Source organism: Eschscholzia californica, unplaced genomic scaffold (genome assembly GCF_041429995.1).
Source record: "Eschscholzia californica isolate CP2 unplaced genomic scaffold, dmEscCali1.0.p SCAF_2, whole genome shotgun sequence".
NCBI lineage: Eukaryota > Viridiplantae > Streptophyta > Magnoliopsida > Ranunculales > Papaveraceae > Eschscholzia > Eschscholzia californica.
The window spans coordinates 53,373,595-53,395,898 of NW_028238309.1; the positions used below are offsets into that span (position 1 = coordinate 53,373,595).

Sequence of the window (22,304 nt, forward strand, 5' to 3'; positions counted from 1 at the left end):
TCTTACTTGGTGGAAACTGGAATCCGAACGTCGACGTTTATTGAGCCTTCCACCTCTTTCTTCTTGGTCTGAACTAAAACCACTCATGTTGGCTAAATTCCTCCCTTCTGACTATGAGAATCAACTATGTTCTGAATATCTTCGTTGTCGACAAGGAAGACGATCAGTTGAAGAGTACGCTTCAGAATTTCATCGACTTAGTACTCGACTTAATCTACCCGATTCAGAATCTATGAAATTGGAAAAATTCAAAGACGGTCTTCGAAAAGATATTAAAGACCTCGTCGATCTCAGATCCTTTTCATAAATCTTTGAATGTATCAATGTGGCTCGATCTTTTGACTCGGATTTTCGATCCCTTTATCGGGGACACAACACTCGTGGTCAATCAATTCGAACGGCACTGGGTGAACCGGATCACGCGAAGTCTACAGATGAAGGACCAAATCCGTGGCCGAAAACCCATATAAGAGACCTCCTTCGGTTAAGTGTTATCGTTGTTATGAAACGGGGCACTATTTTAATGCTTGCCTTTCTCGCGGTAAAGCAAATATTGTGGAAAAGAAATCGGATTCCGATTCCGACGACGAGCAGATAGAACATGTAAGCCTCAAACCTGACAACGACGATCGTGTTATGTTGGTTACTCGAAAAGTTCTTTTCACACCTTTTGAGTAGGAAAAATCTCAACGAAAGAACTTGTTTGTTACACGAGGTACGATACTAGATAAGGTTTGTACTATTGTTGTCGATAACGGTTGTGTGAAGAATCTTATTTTTTCTAAACTTGTCGATTACTTGGGTATTCCAATGGTACCAAAGCCTAACCCCTATCGAACTGCATGGATTAAATCTGGTACTACTACATGAGTGGATCGCATGTGTACTATTACTCTTTCTATTGGTTCAACATACTTGTCTGAAGTTACTTGTGATGTTACAAATATGGATTTATGCCACATTATTTTAGGACGACTATGGCAGTCGGATGTGGATGCTATTTATTGTGGACGTTTGAACGTTTATGAATTTCTATGAAATAAGAAGATTGTGACATTATTGCCGATTGAAGAAGGTTCTGAAGAATTTAAACACACTTCACAAACATTTCTGGACGAACCTCGTGGGAGAAAAGGAAGCTGATGCAGGAGCACCCGGGCCGGGCCAGTTAACTGCAAGCATCTCGACCAAATAGGCTAGTCGGCCATACCATTAGTTTTAGGAAAGTCCTAGTTTGGTAATGATTAGTTTTACGAAAGCCTTAGTTTAATAAGAATCATAATGAATACAGGTTTAGGAAGTTCTCTTATTCTAGTATTTCTAATATTTAGGGAAGTCCAGTTTGAGTCTATTTAGGAAAGTCCAAAATCCTATAAAAGGAGGTCCAGTATGTCTCTATTATTTAGGAAATATCAAAACACAACATTAAATATCATACTAGTAACCAATTAAGTAATTTATTAATAATTTGTTTCAAACTTTTTTTTTTAATGGACCAATTATGTTACAAACTTTTCTTTCCCTCTAAAACTCTTCTTTCTCTTTCTAAGCTATAGTATTGTTTCTCCTATATATAACCAACCTCACTAGACCATCTCTATCTCTCTTTCTCTCTCTCTCTCTGCTCTTGTACTTCATCTTCATTTGGTTCTTGATTTTCATTTTCTTCAAAAACACAAGAGTGATTGAAGGAAAATGGTTAAGTTCTCAAAAGAGCTAGAAGCTCAATTAATACCAGAATGGAAAGATGCTTTTGTAAATTACTGGCAATTGAAGAAAAATGTCAAGAAAGTTAAACTTTCAAGAAAGTCAACAAATTCTCATCATCACCATCATCATCAAGAAATTTCTCAATTTGGGGTCTCAATTTTTGACCCATTTCGTTATGTTTACAAGAAACTTACTTCCAAATTTCACAATTCTACAGACCAAAAGGAAATTATCCAGGTGAAATAAAGACACCCATCTAACTAAATTTCTCATTTGATCTTTGGGTCTTAATCAAATTTCAATTTTTTCAAACTTTAGTATGATTTTCAGGTAATGGGTGTCAGTTTTCCGGCCAAAGCTCTGTTTTTTTTAGGGCAGAGTTGTTCTATCTTGTCTGTTTCTTAATAGAAAACTTTTTCTTTTCTTTTTGATTTTTTTCAGTTGTGAATTAGGTCTAATTTTCATGAGAAAGATATGTTAACTTCACTTTCATGCAATCTTTTCTTTGTCATCTTCTTTCTCAATATTAGGGTCTTAACGTTTTAAAAGGGAAAAAGTTGCCGGAAAAGTGGGATGTGTCAGATTCCGGCCAGTATGTTAGGAAAATCTTTATAGGTGGATGACACGAAAGCAATGAAACCGTTGGTTGTTTCCATCACGAAACCATCGTGAGTGGGAAACAAACCCAAAAAGATAAAATATTTTGTTTTATTTGTTATTGTTTTTTGAAAAATAAATAAAATAAAATTTTTTGAAAAATATAAATCAATTTTGGTTTAATTTAATGAACTTTGTTTAATTTTTTTATTGCAGGTGAACCGAAATGGAGAAGGAGATGAAGAAACGCTTTATCAAACTGAGCTTCTTCACTTATTTTCTGAAGAAGATGAAGTAACTATATATTATATGACTCTTTAAGTGTTCCCGTTTTTAGGAAATTTGAAAATCTAAGCAAAACCCATAGTTAAAAACTTATTTATAATTTTAGTAACTTTTTTATTGATTTATTTAATAAGATAATTAATATTTTAATTAATTAATTAATTTGTGTGATTTGAAATTAAAGGTGAAGGAATTTTTTGAGAGACTAGATGAAGAACTAAACAAAGTGAATCAATTCTATGTTATAAAAGAGAGGGAATTTTTAGAGAGAGGGAATGATTTGAAGAAACAATTACAGACTCTATTAGAGCTCAAGCAGATTCTAAGTGATCGACGGAGGAAAAACCATCAATCAAGATCCGACGATGTTACTCTACCTCGATCGAATTCCTCCTCACTAAGAGGATCTGATTTTTCTGGTTTGGTTCTTTAATTCTTATTCTTTTTTATTTTGCATGTTATTTTTGTGGTTCATTAAATATACATGTCACCTTCATCAACTACTCTACATATTTCATATTTGTGTGATACATTGATACCCACTTTCCCTTTTCAATTTATTTTTTGAAAAAAAAACTAATATTTTTATTAAGATTAATACTATAATTTTTCCATTTTTATTATTTGTATTAATATTTTAATATGTAAATATATTTTTTTTTTTCTTAATTTGATAATGAGTTTACCATATAATACCAAAATTTTGGATCTCTTCTAAAAAGCAAGTTACGAAATATTACTTCTGAAGTGAAATATCGTATATATCCCGTGTACTTGTTTACTATTTTATTACGTTTTCTTAATTTGTTAGACAAAATTGATTTTATATTCGTCCTAAAATAGTTTTTAATGTCACAAAAGTACATGTTAGTTTCATGCTAAAATTGTTTTTGAAAACTAAGTTTTGCATACAAATGAAATATTTTACGAGCATGTGGTAGGTAGATTTTTTTTCTTACCTGCAGACTTCGAGTCGTCTAAATCTAACTTATCTGAATGAATTTAATGTGTCTGTCAGACGAAAATAGTCATTATAACTTATTATAGATAATGGGTTTTCATTTTAGACTTACTTTTATTCTTACATAGTACATTTTTTTGATATAGTCGTGAAATTTACTTCTTTTATGTAGAAAGTGGAACAGAAGCAGACGATAACAATTCGAGTTCTGGTTCTCCGGCCGGAGAAGATTCAATTGAGAATGGATTTATTGGATCAACAATACGTACGAAAACTAATAAGAAATCGAAACCAAAATTGATATCAACAAGAATTGATATACCAGCAACAACACCATCAAGAACAATAAAAGCAGTTACAGCAATGTTATGGGATGAAATAAAAAATCCAAAGAAAGAAGGAACAGGAGATTCCATTAACAGGAAGAAGATTCAGTGTGCTGAAAAGATGATTAGGGGAGCTTTTGTTGAGCTTTATAGAGGCCTTGGCCTTCTCAAGACTTACAGGTTTTTCTTTCTTCATTTCCCTCTAGAAATAACCCATGCAACAACCATTTTTTTTTTACCAAGTGTATCTTTCTTACTTTATAGAAATAAACATTTAAACATATTTGTTTTTAGTTTCGGTAAATTTTTCGAGAGAGCAAAATTCGAATCTGTGTCTCAAGTACTGATATTGTCATCATCTTTTGCTTCTGGTTGTAGCTCGCTCAACATGATGGCCTTCACAAAAATACTAAAGAAGTTTGACAAGGTATTTTTATGACAAGGGTATTTTCGTCATTATAATTATGTGCTTCGTTTTTTAATTAAAATTTAGTCCTTGATTTGCAATCAATTATCTATTTTGAACCCTATATTTTGATAGAAAGTGAAATTATTTTGTGATTTTTTTGTTAGTTAACTTTTAACTTAGAATTCGTTCGTTACCCTTTCTTTCAAAACTCTCTCGTCTCCATTCCTTTCTCTCTCCCTCTCTTTTATCCTCTCCATCTCTTGAAAATAGAATCGCGTTAGGGTCAACCCTCTGTCCACGAGTCTACCTCTTTTTTGGAAGGGAAATGATAGAGAGCCCAGTTACAATGCCCAGTAAATTGCCTAAATTTCCTTATTTAGAAACAAAAGCGGTCCCCACTTGGTCAAACTTTGAAAAAACTTTGTCTTTTAGTGATTCACGTCAGCTGGGCATTTTAGTGGGCAATTTACTGGGCACCCTAGCATCTCCCTTTTTGGAACGTTCAAGCAAGTATTTTCAATAGAAATTGAATAATAATAATAATAATAATAATAATAATAATAATAATAATAATAACAATAATAATAATAATAATAATAATAATAATAACAATAATAATAATAATAATAATAAATGGTGTAATATAAACAGGTGGCAAACCAAAGAGCATCGGGAAGTTATTTGAAAGTGGTGAAAAGATCTCATTTCATCAGCTCTGATAAGGTATATTATGTATGTTTTTTGTTGTTGAAAATTGCATACCTTATTTTAAGGAAAAATAATTTAGAAAATGATTTCCGCACCACCATATGAGCCTAGGTAATGGTCATGTAGAAGGACATGGGCAAAATCACGTCTTGAACTAAACAGGGAAGGTCACCTAAGCGATCACACGCATAGACCGTACATATTCGGGCTTTGGATTTTAGCTTCTAGATTCTCTCTCATAGTCAGCCAAGTATCGTAATCTATTCGGTTCTAATTAATAATAGTTATTTCCCTTCGTTCAAAATAAAATAAAATAAAGTAATACCGGTTGCTTTCCCACTACAAAGTACAAACGTGGGCAATATGCACATATCTCGCCCTTAGGGTTATAATATGTAAGTACTGTCGACTACATAGTTCAACAAAAAAAAAAAGTACTGTCGACTACATAGCCGACTTCTCAATTACTTAACTATAATCATTTCATACTTTGATTTTGAAATTCTAACTTTCCTCTAGATGTCTTCATAAAAAAAAACTTTCCTCTAGATGAGTAAATATATTTCTATTTAGGAGAATCTACTAACTACATACCAAAGTTCTCAATCTGTTTCCTTTCATTTTGTCTCCCATTGATCAACTATTTTCTTTCAAAATTTTCACTTATTATAATCCATTCATGCTTTAATTTTAAAATTCTACTTTTAAAATTCTCTAGATTAGTAAATACTTATGTTTCTATAAAATATTTATAAACGAATAATTAGTACTCTACTCGCAAAGGTCAAGTAGCTCTAAATATTCTAAGTCACGCACGTACTATAGTTATTTCTATAAAATAATAAAAATGTTAGACGGAATCTATTTAGTTTACGGAATTTCACCATATTTAACTTGATGCAAAGCTATTATACGCAATCAGATTGTGTCATGTAGTAATCCTAAGTATATTTTCCGACAGACATGGTCTTGATAACTACTATAGTTATTTCTATAAAATAATGAAAATGTTAGACAAAATCTACTTAGTTCTCAAAATTTCACCATATTTAACTCGATGCAAAACTATTATACGTAATGAGATCGTGTCATGTAGTATTCTTATGTATATTCTGACAGACTCAGTCTTGATAACTAGACCCGATTATCTTGAATAGATTTATTTTTGGTAAAATGGATTAAGAAATTTTTTGATAAATTAAGAGTGTGAAAATGTGTATCTTCTCTAAAATATGAATTTGTTATATTGTATCTGATTTTATATTATTTATTTATTATAGTTATACCAATGTTTTTTTTAATTCTTCAGCGTTTGTAACCCTTGACCCCTGGGTGGAAGTTTTATCAATGTAGATTGCATGATCCATAGTGTATACTTACATTCATCATTAATTATCTAACCTAACTAATCCAGTGATAATTAATTAATTGATAATCAAACATAGGCGGTTAGACTCTGTGACGAAGTGGAATCAATTTTCACAAAGAACTTCACAAATGACGATCGAAAAAAGGCGATGAAGTTCTTGAAACCCCAAGAACAGAAAGCCTCTCACATGATCACCTTCTTCGTCGGTAAGCATTTCATTAATTTCTTATTCTATTGTACTCATTTAGAATCTAATTATTTAAGATCAAACTAAAGGAACAAGATTTGCATTGTTGTAGTACAATACATGAGTCACTCTTCACTCTTGCCTATCCACCATGACATGTCCTATAAGAAAAAAAAAACCCTAAAATGCTAGTGCATGTGGGGCCCACATGTAAATTATATAACAAGCAATTTGTAAGTAAAAAAGAAACATATTTTTTTCTTTTTAACATAGTAAGAGTTAGTGGAATGCCTTCATCAAATAAGAAAGAAAAAAAGTTAGTGGAATGTGAGTGCTATTTACTTTCGGTTACCATGTTTAACTTCTATAGGTATATGAATCACTTTGACTCGAATTATACAGAGAATTTCAAGAGAGACACTTTCAGATAATTCTCGTAAAAGTAGTTGATCAGGATGACGTTAGGAAAACACGGGCGCATTGACATTGTATCCCCACTACTGGTCTATAAGAAGGCATGAAGCTAACCACTAGAAGGTGGTTGGTTTGGGCTATTAAAAGAAAGTAATTAGCATATCATAAGATGTATGATTAGACATAATAATACTACGAGATATCTAAGTTGATTTTACTATGAGATTGTAAATTTGTTCCTCATAACACGAGTCGACTCCTTTTACCATCACTAGTACTTTTTAATTAGATGTTTATTCATTAAGATTTTGTAGATTGATCGAGGTATACGTAAACTGGCCTAAATTAACCAAGTAAAGAAAAGAAACATTTCTCAATTGTTAGATTTTAATAGTTAACTTTGAAAGGAAGAAAATGAAAAATCTTTTCTTAAGTAACCTTTTTTGTTTATTTTCAGGGTTATTTACAGGGAGTTTCTTGTCTCTGTTTAGTGTGTACGCAATATTGGCACATATTTCTGGCATGTTCTCTGCTAACAACCAATCTAGTTATATGGAGACTGTTTACCCTGTTTTCAGGTATACATATAATCCCTTCAAACTTACTACTACAATGTTTGATTGTATGATCGACGTTGGTCGTCGCTAGTTATGTCGATCTCGCTCGATATGTATGCCAGTGTTGTCCTTAGTTGTTTTTTACATGTCACATAAAGACGCCATTTGAATTATGTCAAATTGTTAAGCCCTCTTGTCTTACTTTCGTGAAAGAGACCGCACTTAATCCCACATCGCTTAGGCAAGTGTTCAAACCTTGGGGGGGTATAGGTGGAAAACAAGTATCTTGGGATGTCAAAGCCTCTAGGTAGGCTTGAGGGGTCATGCCATAAACAAAATCGCGGACAAAAGAATAGCGATTAATCAGAGACAACATCTACATACTAAGAGTTGGATCATAAGAACTTATATGAACTAGTAAATTAGTGACACAATAATAGTTTAAGGGTATAGGGTTGATGGGCCTAATTTTATATCATGGGCCTGCTAGAATGAGATCTCAAAAGCCAATACGCCTTGAGGCATGTTTAGTTATTCAGACGGTAACAGTGACTTCTTCTCGTCGGTCGATCTCAACCTTTCTTATTAACAAACCATGAGCGCAAGGATTACAATCTACAATTCCTCGTGTATATACCGATACGGCATTTGGTTGATTTCAATGTTGACATGATAGTAACTAACTAACTTGCATTTTTTTTTGTGTGCAACCAGCATGTTTGCATTGCTCAGTTTGCACTTATTTTTGTATGGGTGCAACCTATTCTGGTGGAAGAGTAGTAGGATCAACTACACCTTCATATTTGAATTCTCTCCTTCTACAACCCTCAAGTATAGAGATGTGTTCTTGATATGCACTTCTTTCATGAGCGTCGTTGTCGGTGCCATGGTTATCCACCTCATCCTTAGGTCAAGTCTCGTCCCACCAGAAAACGTTGACGCCATCCCGGGCATTCTCCTTCTTGTAAGTGAACTCTTTCATATCATCTTTCCATTTCATTCTAGACCTCATTACTTTGAATCTACCTAATCTTTTATATCCTATCAATTTTCAGATTTTCATAGGATTGCTCGTTTGTCCTTTCAACATTTTTTACCGGTCGAGTCGTTACTGTTTCCTTCGAGTTATTCGAAATATCGTTTTCTCCCCATTTTATAAGGTAAAAATCAAGATATCTTCTCAGATCTAAGTCATTAGTTACGTCTCCATTCTTAATCCTGTAGTGTTTTTATCTGACAAGTAATTTACTGTATCACTCAGGTTCTGATGGTAGACTTTTTCATGGCTGACCAGCTAACTAGCCAGGTTAAGATCAATCTGTTCTTACAAAATTTGAATTTGAACTTTCAGGCTAAAATTACCAATTTTTCCGATCGACCTATATCTGTTTCTCACTTAAACTTGTTGATGATGTCAATTGGTTCAATTCAGATTCCATTGATGAGACACATGGAAACTACAGCATGTTACTTCCTAGCAGGAAGCTTCAAAACTCACCAGTTTGAAGTCTGCCATTCTAGCAAGCTTTACAAAGAACTTGCTTATGTTATCTCGTTCATGCCGTACTATTGGCGTGCAATGCAGGTATTTATAGATGCACCAGTTACCACTTTTTCTATATCTAAATCGTCTGAATATGACTTCTCTTAGTCAGGGACACAATAGTCATTTCACGTTATTTCGAACAACGACTGCTTAATTCAGGCTTATTTTATGTTTGAGTCACATGAACCCGATATTTGACAAGTACTAACATGAGTTTTTTGTTTATTGAAACGAGCAAAGTGTGCAAGAAGATGGTTCGATGAGGGAGATATTAACCATTTGGCTAACTTAGGGAAGTATGTTTCGGCAATGTTAGCAGCGGGTGCGAGATTAACATTCGCTATGCAGCCAACTAGCACCTTATGGCTATTCATCGTTGTTGTTACTTCTTCAGTAGCAACTGTTTATCAGTTGTATTGGGATTTCGTCAAAGATTGGGGATTTCTCAACCCAAACTCCAAAAACCCATGGCTCCGAGACGAGCTTATTTTAAAAAGCAAGAATACTTACTACGCATCGATGGTATATATATTTCTCATCAAGACCTAAAGTTTCATCTTTCAATTCTACATATAACTATATTAACATTTGAATATGGATTACAGGTTTTGAATCTAGTACTAAGACTAGTTTGGGTTGAAAGCATTATGCGTTTCAGTCTTAAACCTATGCAATCCCGGTTTATAGACTTTTCGTTTGCTTCGTTAGAGATAATCCGTCGTGGGCACTGGAATTTTTACAGGTACTCACTTCAAACTCGAACTTGTTATTTTTATGAAAATGAGTTCATAATGTAGTAGTTCCAAGTTGGTTTGAGTACTTATTCTACTTGTTATTGTGAAAATAGGTTGGAGAATGAACACTTGAACAATGTCGGAAAGTTTAGAGCTGTTAAGACAGTTCCATTACCGTTTCGTGATATCGACTCAGACGACTAACACCATTAAGCGATCAGATATAAGGAAATGAAGCTGCAATTCTTGTGTATTTTCGATGTTTGATCCAATCTAGCTAGTCTAATAGAGAGAGTAAATGACAGAATGTCAATGAATGGATATGAAGTAGCACTAGTTCTGACATAAGTTCACTCATCAAAATACAAATCAATGGATCGAAAAGGCAAGCCAAATGAAAATCATTTGTAAAGTCAGTCATTCCTTAAAGCAATTTGATTAGTTATATTATCATTATCAGCGGATCCAGTATGTCGACATTAACATTTCTTCGATCAATGTAACAGCATTGAGTTCTTGCCCGAAATAATCGTAATGTTTGTATGTGTTCCCTTATTTGCCTTATCTATGAAAATATTAAGTTTAGTGTGACCCTAAGATCCATGGATCAAAAGATATAGAAATTTTTAAGTTATCTATAATTAGCAAACTTTATTTTTGTAATCTTCGTCTTTAGTAATGAAGTTCTAAACTTTAATAGGTTTCATTATGATAACAAGTTTCTATACTATGATGAGTTAAATACAAACTCGTTTGACTCGTCTGAATGATTGACTCGAGCTGGATTTTTGGGTTCATTAGAGTCAGACATAACAAATTAACATAAGTCCGAATAATGAGTTCATTATCTGAAATAACATAAACTAACTATTGTAGCCGTTACCAAAACAAATTAGGCTCAGACAAGTCAGATTCAGATGATACAGAAAACAAACTCCACCTAAGTCTGAGAGGAGCTTTGCTAAATTGGGGACACCAGATTGAGTTTTGAGATAACAGACCTAGAGGTACACAAAAATGAAACGTCGCTTGTTTATTTGAAGACAAACAACTCGATGCTAGTCGAAGCCCACATTGAAGAAATAAACAACCATACAATAGTTCAGCAGCAAGCTTTTATTTATAGATAAATAAGAACATAAACTTTAATCACAAAATAAAATACAAAAATAAAAGAGAAGTTATATTACTTGAGTTACTCCTGGTTGAAAGATTCGGCTATCGTCTTGGAAATGCAGTAAGCGGTAGACTGAATAGTGATCATAGGATTAACTCCAACTGCAGTTGGTAAAACACTTCCATCACAAACATATAAACTTTCTGCTTCCCAACTCTCACCATTTTCGTCAACTCCTCCGTCTTCCTCTTTAGATCCCATTCTGCAACTACTCATCTGATGGGCAGTACAGTAAATGGTCCAGTTTTCTCCTCTCGAACTCGGTCCACCCACAGCCATTACCTTATCAAGAAACTCCTCTAAATCTTCTTCCTTAATTCCTTCGCATTTAATTCTTTGCCCGTCGCTCTGATAAGTTCCGACTTCAACTGCTCCTGCACTTACCAAGATCCTTAATGCTCGTCGTAAACCTTTTGTTAAATTCTCTTTATCAGTTTGGTTTACTCTATAACTTATTCTTCCTTCTTCTTTAACTTCCCCTGATCCTATATCTCTTACAAGAGCAAATAAATGAGCAGTTCTTGAGTACTTAGCGAGTCTTTCCTTCATATCTAGACCTGAAACCCATGGAACTAATGTAGAAAATGATGCCGGCCCAAGTGCAGGAGTTTCAATAATGGCTTGAAGATTGGAGTCTTCGGATAAAACTTTATGTAGTGATGTGATTATTCCTCCTTCGAAACTTTTTCCTTGTAAGCTTGTCGGGGATTCTGGGAAATATCCCCACGTTAAAAGAACTGGATGAAGATGAAGGTTTTTTCCGATGTTCGGATTCTTCAATCCACTTGATATCATCAATGGTGGTGTTAAGAGAGACCCACATGCTGAAATCGTTACCTTCGCTTGAATTTGAAGTTTTTTTGTGATGTTTGTATTCAATGCCTTTGCTGTCACTCCTAAGCATTTTTTCTTTTTATTGCTAGATTTGTTGCTTCCAAATATGAATTTCTCAGCTTTGCATCCAGTTATGATAACTGCACCATTTTCGACAGCGTCGACTAACCAAGTAGAGTGAGTTCCCTGTTTGTTACCTGTTCTACAACCATAACAACAAGATCCACAGTAATGATCCGCCGAGGAATTTCTGGCCACTGACTCAACATCCAATCCAAGATTCTCACACCCTTTCCTTAGAATTTGGTTCTGAAAACTTTCTGATTTACAGTCATTTGTTACACCAATTCTTTTACAGACAGTATCCATGGCAGAAAGGTAGTCTGAGCTTCCAAAGAGTGGAATCTTATGATCCAAAGCCCACTCATTGAGCACTGATCTCGGTGTTTTAATGGAAGCAGACCAATTCACAGCTGATCCACCACCCACTGTTGATCCAGCCAATACCATAAATTTACCATCGACGGTCGATAAGACTCCTCCTGATTCGTATAGTTGAGTCAAGGAAGGACCTTCCAAGGATGAATATTCTTCGGGAGAAAAGTAGTCCCCTTTCTCAAGAACAACTACTTTCCGTCCGGAACTTGCAAGAACTGCAGCTGCAACTCCTCCACCACAACCAGAACCAACAATAACGACATCACATTCAATCTTGTAGTTTTTTCTGTCTTCTGTAACTTTGAGGCCTTTTTTGTTAAGAGATTGGATAAGGGTATCATTTGATTCATTTGAAGTTTCTACGATTCCCTTCTCAAGAGGTCTCTCCTTTTTGGGTTCTGATATGTTCTCATTGTTATCTACTTTATATCCCATTGCCTCCCATGCTGGGTTCTTTGAATTTTCATCAGTCTGTTGAAGAAAGAAAAAAAATTAATTCAGAAACTTGTAATTCACCTAATAGTGTACAAAAGTACCATGATAAATATATATACACAAACACAAAATTTATTTGTAAAATATCAGCGAAACCCACTTTGGTTGGGTGGTAATAATGTAATATGTTTCTCCACAGGCGATACCAGGGTTCAAATCTTGTTCCATCCGGAAACAGTTTCAAGAATATCCAAACTCCACTGGGGATATCAGGGGTCAAATCACTTCAAACCTTGTAGGTTCGAAGCACGTGTAAACCTTCTGCTATTTTATCATATTCCTAAGTCCTAACGATATTCTAATGAAGTCTTAATAGAAGAACCCCAATTTGGTTATCATATTACAAAGAAGATTGGTAGACACTCTCCCTATTAAAGAGACAACCCATGTTTTCTTCATAATACAAAAGTATGTCGTGTCTTAGACTTCTATTGCAAACTTACATGTAAAACCCACATGAAATGGACCCAAAGTATGATTTCTTTTAGGAGGATACTTTCTTCTTGCAAATAGACCATCCACACAAAATTGCGGATGAAGTTATACTATTTCCACACCAAAATATTTCAACCAAAATTTTCAATTTCTAACTACACTTAATTTCTTAATGAGACCGAAACTTAACACGTCACGCAAACAACTTTCGAGAAAATGCCACATAGAAGAAATTAACACCTAAAAGTAGAAATTCCTACTTCCATCTTTTGAAAAATTGCGTTCGAATTACTCATGATGTTATCATCAACAATACCATAATTGTAAGTTATTCCACTGTTGGTTAGAGTATTTGGTCAATGATAAGAATCCTTCTTATCTCGAAATTAAAAATAACGTAAATAGAACTCGTGATTTTTCGAAATTTAACCAATACTATAAATGGGCTTTTGATATTCTTAAAGAGGCTCTAGAATCCATTATAAATTAAGCATTGAGGGAGGAGCAAGAACTCAAGAATAAACTACAACCAGGAAAACAAAAAGCAAAATTACCCACTAAAGTATCACAATTAGCAATATATTAGTAATAATTCATAAACTAACTTCCACTAAAGAGTTCATGATTATCTAAAAAGCTACCTACTTCAAGTCTTTAATTCCCAATTTCACATGAAAACTAGTAAATAAAGCAAAAGAAGTAAACCAAATTATGTTGACTTTCAAGCAAAAAAGATTAGAAGTTATGATAATTAAAATTTGAGGAGTAAAGAGAGACATACCATAGAGAGAAAAGTCAAGAAGCTCAATAGTTTTATCAAGACAAAGACAATCCTTAGAGGTTTCAAACACTTTCCTTGTGTCCATCTTTGCAAAATCTTCTCTCTATTTTCTAATGAAATTTCAGAGAAATGGTGAATGAAAGGAAAATCCCAACCAAAACAAACAGACCCACATAAAAGTAAAGTCCCCAATCTAGTTGAAAGTAACTTCAAAACCAATCTCACTATAAAAACAGCTTCTTTTAGTCCTCTCTTCACCAATACTTCTGCAACCTATTTTTCTCTCTCAAGCAAAACATCAAACAATTAGAAGATAACTTACAGTATTCATTATTGAACCAAAAGAAATAAAAAATTTGAACTTTAGAAAACAGAATTAGTACCTCATCAGGAATGGGTTGTTTAGAACCAGAAGAAAGGTAAAAGGATTGAAGAGATTCTAAGCTTGGTTGATCTTTTCCAATGGGTTTTGACAATTTTTGGGATTCTAATGGAAGGGGAGGAATTAAAGTTTCACAGATTGAAGTTAATGATTGAATCTCAGATGAAGAAAACCCATGATTGTAAGAAGTTTTTCTCTTCCCTCCTCTTAATAGTGGATGAGGTTCTCTTCTTCTTACTACTTTCTCTTCATCCATTGTTGGAGTATTAGTTATGGGTCTTCTTCCTTTTCAGATATCAAATTGAGATATCATTGATTGGTCTATATAAGTACATAAACAGAGAGACTAGAGAGAGAGAGAGAGAGAGAGAGAGAGGTGGGTAAGTGGGTTGGACCCTGAATAAGATAATATTTAGTTGTATAGAGAGAGAGAAAAACGAGGATGATTATAAAAAGCTAAAAACTAGAAGAATTAAGAAATAGCAATCTCAAGAGATGGTGGTGTTTAAAACAACAAAAATAGTTCAAAGAGGAGTAGGATTGAATTGGGGTCTAGTTTTTTAATGTTAAATAGTTAAAATTAGTTGGCAATAGAGTATTGGGTGAGTGACACGTGGAAAAAGTATGTAATATCAGCCGTAAATTTGTTTGGTTGTAAAGTAGATAAAATTTATGAGACTTGTAGTAATAATAAGGAAAGAAAAGGACACACAAATCTAGGAAGTTCGAGAGAGATTAGATAGAGATAGGGTGATTTAGAGCTTAGTCCAATTTCAAGACTATTTTAGATCCTAACATTCACTTTTTCATGAAAAATTTTTTAGTCTGAGTTCAACATAAAAATTCAGCTATAACCTCAGCCTCTTTTGAGACCTTAAATTCGAATTTAAAATTTCCTAATTTATTTAGTAAGTTCGATTAAACAACATTAATTATAACTAATAATTGATTTAAAATTTTAATCTACTTAAATACGACTAAACAACAATAAAAGAAATAAAGATTTCTAGAAGGGGTTTCTTAGGTCTCGTGGTTGACCGTTCAACCAAACTTCTCGCGCTGCCCTAAGCATTCGTGCACCATCTTCGTCGAGAGACCTATCATCAATATTCATTTGGTCCATCCCATATTTTCGGTTCTTGTGTTCTTTATCTAATTGTAGAACCTTTTGTTGAATCCGTATAGCTTCTTCCATTGATGTTGTTCTCAGTTGGACTTCTTTGTGTGTCTCTTTTCCCTATATTCCTTCATCGACGAACTGTTGACTTCTTTGTTTTAGCAGTAGAATGTGTGGAATTTTCACCGACTCTTGCATTTACTTTGGCTTGTTTACGGTCAATTGGTCTTTCCTCCGATAGATTGGTAGTAGAATCTCTTTTTCCGGATGTTGACCCTCCTGGCATGTCTGCCATCCACTTGTTATGTGGCATCAAAATTTTGTAACACATGTTGGAATCTAAAGTCTTTTCCGGTGTGATTTTTTATTTTTTATTTTTATAAATTTGAAGTGCTATTTGTAGCTGAAATAATCAAAATTGAATGAGAAACTTAAACAAAAATTGGAAGACATTGGAGAGAAAAAATTGAAAGAGATAAAGGTTGAAAGAGATTAAGGGTCGGCTCGGGTTGGACTTGGGGGCTGAAAATTCAAATTTCCAGCCCCAGACGCCCCAGGTTGGACTTGCTCTTATAATACATCATCAAGTCAACATTTGGTTGTCCAAGTGGTTAAAAGTGTTTGACATAAACTCTCAGTAATAACACTAATGTAAATTTGTTTTGAGGTTTTAACTAAATAGTTAAAATAATATTGAAAATGAGTAGGAAAACACAAAACATTTCATAATTATTATTGAATGTCAAAGAATATATAAAGACTAAAATACCCTTTTGTCATTTTGTATAACTAATTTTTCTTTTAAATTGTAAATCTATATAACTTTTTCTTGAGGTGTTAGATTGGTATGATATTCATATACTTAGCAAGGGTTTTTCATTAGCTTTCTACAAGATCCACATTCAATACCTATTTCAAGAAAAAAAATCTGACCGTTTTTCTGCAAACAAGGTTTGCAAATGTAAATTACAAACTGCGATTGCAACATAAAACTCGCAAACTGGATTACAAGATGTAAATTGCAATCTTGATTTGCAAGCTAGGCTGAACGATATTAGCTTATCAAGATTGCGATTTACATTTTGCAATCCAGTTTGCAAGTTTTATTTTGCAATCGCAGTTTGTAATTTAGAATCCAGTTTGCAAATCAAGATTGGAATTTACGTTTTGCAATCCAGTTTGCAAGTTTTATTTTGCAATCCAGTTTGCAAGTTTTATTTTGCAATCGCAGTTTGTAATATCGGGTTTTAGATTTTTCAAAACTCGATTTACGAATCAAGAACAAAAAAACTGAAATTTGTTCTTCTTCCAATCTGAAAATTTCATCATCATCATCATCAAATAAATCTGATTGTACATCATCATCAGCATCATTCAAATCAGATTCACCATCCTCATCAAATGTATCCCCTAGTTGTTCTTCACAAGAAGTACTTTTTGCGACACTCAGAGTCTCGGTATTAATTAATATTATCGTCGTCTTACACACGCAGACTCTTAACTGTAAGTACACATTTTTATTTCTAACAAAATCTTTCCCAGCTTATCCAACAAAACTTGGCCAGTTGTTAAGTTTGAGCTAATACCTATAGTGTGGACTATGGGCTTTCTCTCAAATTGAGAGTCTTTCCCAAAGTAGGACTCACTCCCAAGGTGGGACTATCTCAATAAATAAATTAGTTGGTTTTTCTATAAGTTTGTTTATGATGATGCCCTAACACCATCTATATTTCTACAATTTCAGGGTTGATCTTTTAATACATTTATGCTATGCACAAAGATCATTCCACTACATAAATTATGATTTAATTGATTTGTGGGTGAGATGTAACACCTTAAGCAGATATTTTGTAAGATATGGTCATGTAAAATAATGGGTTTTTTCTCGTTAGACTCTCTAGTTTGTGACTAGTTCTCTGTCTAACTCCCTAATTTATTGAAAAGGCTAAAATGAGCTTCTTTTGTAGTTTTCAGTGTTTTAATAAAAAAATCAAGCTTTATCTCTCCTAAATTATCTCTTTTGTCTTTTTTTTTTATTTTCGATTGAGCCCCTTGTCTTAATCTCTTCAAATTTCAATCGATCTTCGTCTTCTCTCTGATTTTGTTTGAAATTTCCGGAGTATCTCTATTAACGGAGGTCCTCCTAGAGAAAAAGAAAAAATTTGAAATTTAATATTGTCTTATTATTGAATTTAAAAGAAAAAAATAATAATCTCCATTAATAGAGGTTCTTTTAAAGAGAAGAAGAAAAAGAAAAATAGTCTTTTAGTAAAAAAAAAACATTGGACAGTACAAGAAGACGACTATATTGACATTTTTGATGAACTATAGAGTCAAATGAGAAACGGGCAAATTAGGAGGCCAAACAGAAAATAACCCTAAATAAAAAGAGTTAATTTCTATTTGGCCCCCTTCTTTGTGATCAGCTTCCTTTATGGACTCCTATTTTCTGTAAATTCAAATATGACCCCTTATTTTTATGAAAATGTCCTAACTATCCTTCCTTTAAATATTTTTTCAAAATAAAGTTAAAAAGAAAACATAAATTCCACCTCACTTCCCTCTCCACCACTTATCTCTCTCCAACTCACCTCTCTCTCTCTCTTCAACTCACCTCTCTTTCTCTCCAACTCACCACTCTCTTCTCCGATGAAGGTCGCCGGCCGGAAAATTTTCTGGCCGGCAACCCTCAAACTATTTTTTTTTCCTCTCATATCTCTCTCTATAAACTCTGGCGAAGGGAGTTCCCTTCGTCAGAGTTCAGGTCTGTTGAAGAACAGACTTATCTGGTATGTTCTTCAACAGACCAGAACTCCGGCCAAGAGAACCCCCTTCGCCGGAGTTTTTAGAGAGAGAGAGAGAGATGAGAGAAAAAGAAAATTAGTTTGAAGGTTGTCGGCCGGAAATTTTTCGGCTAGCGACCTTCATCGAAGAAGAGAGTGGTGAGTTGGAGAAGAGAGTGGTGAGTTGGAGAGAGAGAGAGGTGAGTTGGAGAGAGAGGTGAGTTGGAGAGAGATAAGTGGTGGAGAGGGAAGTGAGGTGGAATTTATATTTTCTTTTAATTTTATTTTGAAAAGATATTTAAAGGAAGGGTAGTTAGGACATTTTCATAAAAATAGGGGGCCATATTTGAATTTACAGAAAATAGGGGTCATAAAGGAAGCTGGTCACAAAGTAGGGGGCCAAATTAACTCAAATAAAAAATCAATTTGCCTATTTTCATTCATGGATTAAGAGTTCTTTTTATTGTCTAAAAGACTATAGGTCTATAACCACTCATACTTATTAATCTCTCTCTCTCTTGCTTTGCTACGACTCCATTCGTTATCTCTGTTCATATGCAGTTAAAATGTATATATCAAGATCAAATGTTCAAACAATTTCACTTTGAAATATTTTCAATAAAATTTGAACCGAAGATATCATTTTACAACACTGTGGTTGATAATTGAGTATTTTGTCATTCTTTTAGAGTTGATAGTTGAGTATCTGTTAATTACATATATGTTTACTACGTAGTTGGCTAATTAAATTTTAAGAAATTCGGTCGAAGATCCAATTTCAAGTTTTTAAAGTTAAAAAACAACTTATATATTAATTCGTTAAAAAATTATACATGTTTGGTTAAAAACCTAAATATTTGTGTTTGTTAGGTTAAAAATTCAAATGCAACCAACGCAAATATTCTTATAATTTGTTGCATCTCTTTTGCAAATTAGTTGCAAATCTCTTGCAACGAGTTGTAAATTTTTATACAACAAACTCACAGTTTATCATACAACTTTCCATATTTTTCGACAGTATTTTCATGAAATTTTGTGAGAAAAATATATACTATGAGTTGTCAATTTGTAACTTACAATCTTGAATTGATTCTTCCACCAAACTTCCATAACTATTTGTATCCTTCATAATTGGAGGAAGAATCAATGGAGAAATAATAATAGTTATTCTCTTTAAATAATAATAGTCACAATTAGTGGGGATAAACATCTTCATTTTTATATCTAACATTACATATGTAAATATTTAACTCTACAACAAGAGGAGGATATTCAATATTGTATTAGAATAGAATATGCAAATAGGTTCATCTAATTGTTAATGTGAAGAAGAACAAAATGTCATGTTAGCTAATTAAAAATAAATGTCTTTTTCGCCCCTTGATTTGTCTAATTCATAGTTTGATTCTCTTTTTCAACAATTTCACGCGTGAATTGTTATGTATTTTTTCTAAACTACGCTAAATGTTTTTGTTTTTAATTTTTAATTTTGACTTTTATCTCCCTTATTATAACTTATTATGATGGTAAAATTATAGTAAATAAGTTGTACATCTTAATTCTGACATATTGCTCTTGACAATACAGTCAGTATTGGAAAGAAGAAGATAAGAAGATAAAGAAAACATGAAGTTTGAGGCACTACATACTTCCAAAATCCTGGATTTTTTGTTACAGAAACTGTTGAACTGTTTATGGCATTTAGCCTTATTGATAAGGTTCTGGGTAACAAAACTACAAAACCATGACACTTACCCATCTCCATTGACAAAAGTTTGGATGGATGATGATTTTTCATTACCTATGAAATAGAAGAGTTCTCAGGGAGGACTACCATCTGTACTTAGTAGTTTCATTCTTGAATAATTTTTGTTTCCAGTAAAATTTAGGACCGGCCCAAACAATTTCGAGGCCCCAAACCAAGTTAAGAATCAGCCCTTTTAGGGTACAAATGGAAAGTAGAAGCAAAATAAATCATTTTGCTTGAGGGCAGATTCAAACTTAGTACTATCATCACCCAATCCACGTCCCTGACCACTGAGCTACAGGTTGATTTTTTTTTTTGAAAATTTAGTTCTAGTTTTATCTATTTGAATCGGACTAGTCTATTAAACTCTATACAAGCGGCCCCTCCAGTATGTCGGGGATTGGGCGGCCCCTGCCAATAATCAAGATTTCTTACACCAATCTATACTGAAGAGGGTTAATGATAAGGGTTATTTCCCGATTAGTCCTCTAAAGTGTGATCGGATTCCTGCGTGGTCCCCAAAAGTACTAGAATTGCCGAACTGACATCTTTTTCCATCTTTCCGTCCACGAGTAGTTACTGTCACTTTTTCACTTCCTATTTTACCCTTACGCTGTCAAGCGTCTTGTCAGGTTATCATTTCGTTTGGTAGCATCCCCTACCAATGCTAATAATTACCAAATATTATGAGAAATGCCTTTACAAATCCAATGGTTGTGATCCCAAGTCCCGGTTGATTTTCAAAAAGTAAACTTTCCTCAAATCCCTTTTTGTTTCTATCTCTTCTCTATATCTCCTGTATTTTTTATTCTTTGCTCTATCTTCAATCGCCTGCTTCGACTGTTTTTTTCTCTCAATTCGAAATCTTCCCTATGGGTTGGCCAGTCGAAAAAGTTATAGATGTGAAGCTCCATTGTGGTGGTAAATGGCTGCAAATTACAAATTTTCTCTATGTTCTTGCCGAGAGCACTTCAAGGGAGAAGAATTTGTAATTTTTGTTGCCGATACCATTTCAAACGATCTTACAAGAAGATACTGGAAATTGCTTGTGAGGCGTTCAAATTACCAGAAGGAGAATTCTTGCTAGAGAGCGGTACTATTGTTCAGAGCAAGGGGTTTTATGGTGAGATTTTGAATTCGAAATGATGTTCTAGAAGGCTAGAGTGCATCTAGACGGAGGGGAATACCTTCATTTCTTCGTGGAAATTTAATATCCTAAGTTCTCTCTTCCTCCCTCACCTCAACTCATTCTCTATCATGAGTAGGGAAAACTTCCTAGGGCAGAGTTGTTTGGTTATTGTTCAAGATACTAAAGACAAATGACGGAGAAAAGAAGAATAAGACGAGATAATAGGGTACAACAAAGGAGAATCGAGAATATCTCTACCATTATGGGTGATAGGGTGAGGAACATAGTTGTTACTCTAGAACAATGAAAAAGAAGGGTGGAACAAAGTGCAATTCTCATGCTAGGGCTTGAAGAAGCAGGAACACATGTAGAAATCGGAACAACCGTTAAAACCCCCAAATGGGAATTGAAGATTCAGAGGTCCAGATGGAACTGATATGAAATTTGAAGATTCAAGGGTCCAATTGGGAACTAATACATAGATGGGATGTTCTTCTGTAGGGGGCCAATTGGGAAATGAAGAACTAAGGTAAGAATTGGGAATCGATACAGGGGCGGGGTCTACTTTTGAAGGGGGCTTAATGGGGAATGAAGAATAAGGGGCCAATTTGAAACATCGGCAGAGATGGCGTCAACTTTTGAAAGGGGTCAATTGGGAACAGAGACAGAGATGGGGTCAACTTTTGAAGGGGTCGGGCCAAATGGGAATAGATACTGAGATGCCAACAATAGTGGAAGGGGGTCAAATGGGAAATAATACTGAGATGTCGACAACAAATGAAAGGAGTCAATCAAGAGTTACAGGGAAAACTACTTCGTTCGATTGGTCTTCATTTGATTGGGATGAATTTATGGCTCAAGATGATGTCTCATGGAGCGCTACACTAAGAGACATGGTGGGTATTCCTGAGGTTCTGATTGAGATCCAAACATCAGTTAACGAGCAAGATGAAGTGAACAATGATGAAGATAATGGTGAACTGGGGGATGTTGATCCAAAAGACAATTATCATACCTCTACTTCATCAGATAATGAAAGGGGATATGATTTTGATGAACTAGATGAATAATCCAACATTCAAAGAGTTTGAGAACTTTGTTGATGAGACTGATAATGTGTACATAGACGAGGAAGCAGGAGCAGAGCGTGAACTAGAGCAGCATCTCGAGATAGGAATGATGT

At 34.1% G+C, this 22,304-nt stretch overlaps 2 protein-coding genes across 2 annotated transcripts; one reads left to right on the forward strand and one right to left on the reverse strand.

Moving 5' to 3' along the window:
• The first annotated feature begins 1,378 nt into the window (after positions 1-1,378).
• Positions 1,379-10,329, forward strand: PHO1 (phosphate 1). The gene is made up of 15 exons (XM_086660762.1): positions 1,379-1,947; positions 2,524-2,601; positions 2,777-3,011; positions 3,726-4,059; positions 4,258-4,306; positions 4,940-5,011; positions 6,442-6,571; positions 7,424-7,544; positions 8,238-8,487; positions 8,579-8,683; positions 8,785-8,829; positions 8,956-9,108; positions 9,310-9,591; positions 9,675-9,811; positions 9,917-10,329. The coding sequence occupies exons 1-15, from the start codon at positions 1,696-1,698 to the stop codon at positions 10,005-10,007; spliced, it is 2,334 nt and encodes a 777-aa protein (XP_086516888.1). The 5' UTR covers positions 1,379-1,695; the 3' UTR covers positions 10,008-10,329.
• A 488-nt stretch (positions 10,330-10,817) lies between these two features.
• LOC147559004 (long-chain-alcohol oxidase FAO2-like) lies at positions 10,818-14,976 on the reverse strand. Its single transcript, XM_086660763.1, has 3 exons — positions 14,347-14,976; positions 13,964-14,236; positions 10,818-12,723 (listed from the first exon to the last, which is right to left on the reverse strand). Exons 1-3 carry the CDS (start codon positions 14,599-14,601, stop codon positions 10,999-11,001), a joined length of 2,253 nt encoding a protein of 750 aa, XP_086516889.1. The 5' UTR covers positions 14,602-14,976; the 3' UTR covers positions 10,818-10,998.
• Positions 14,977-22,304: the final 7,328 nt, after the last annotated feature.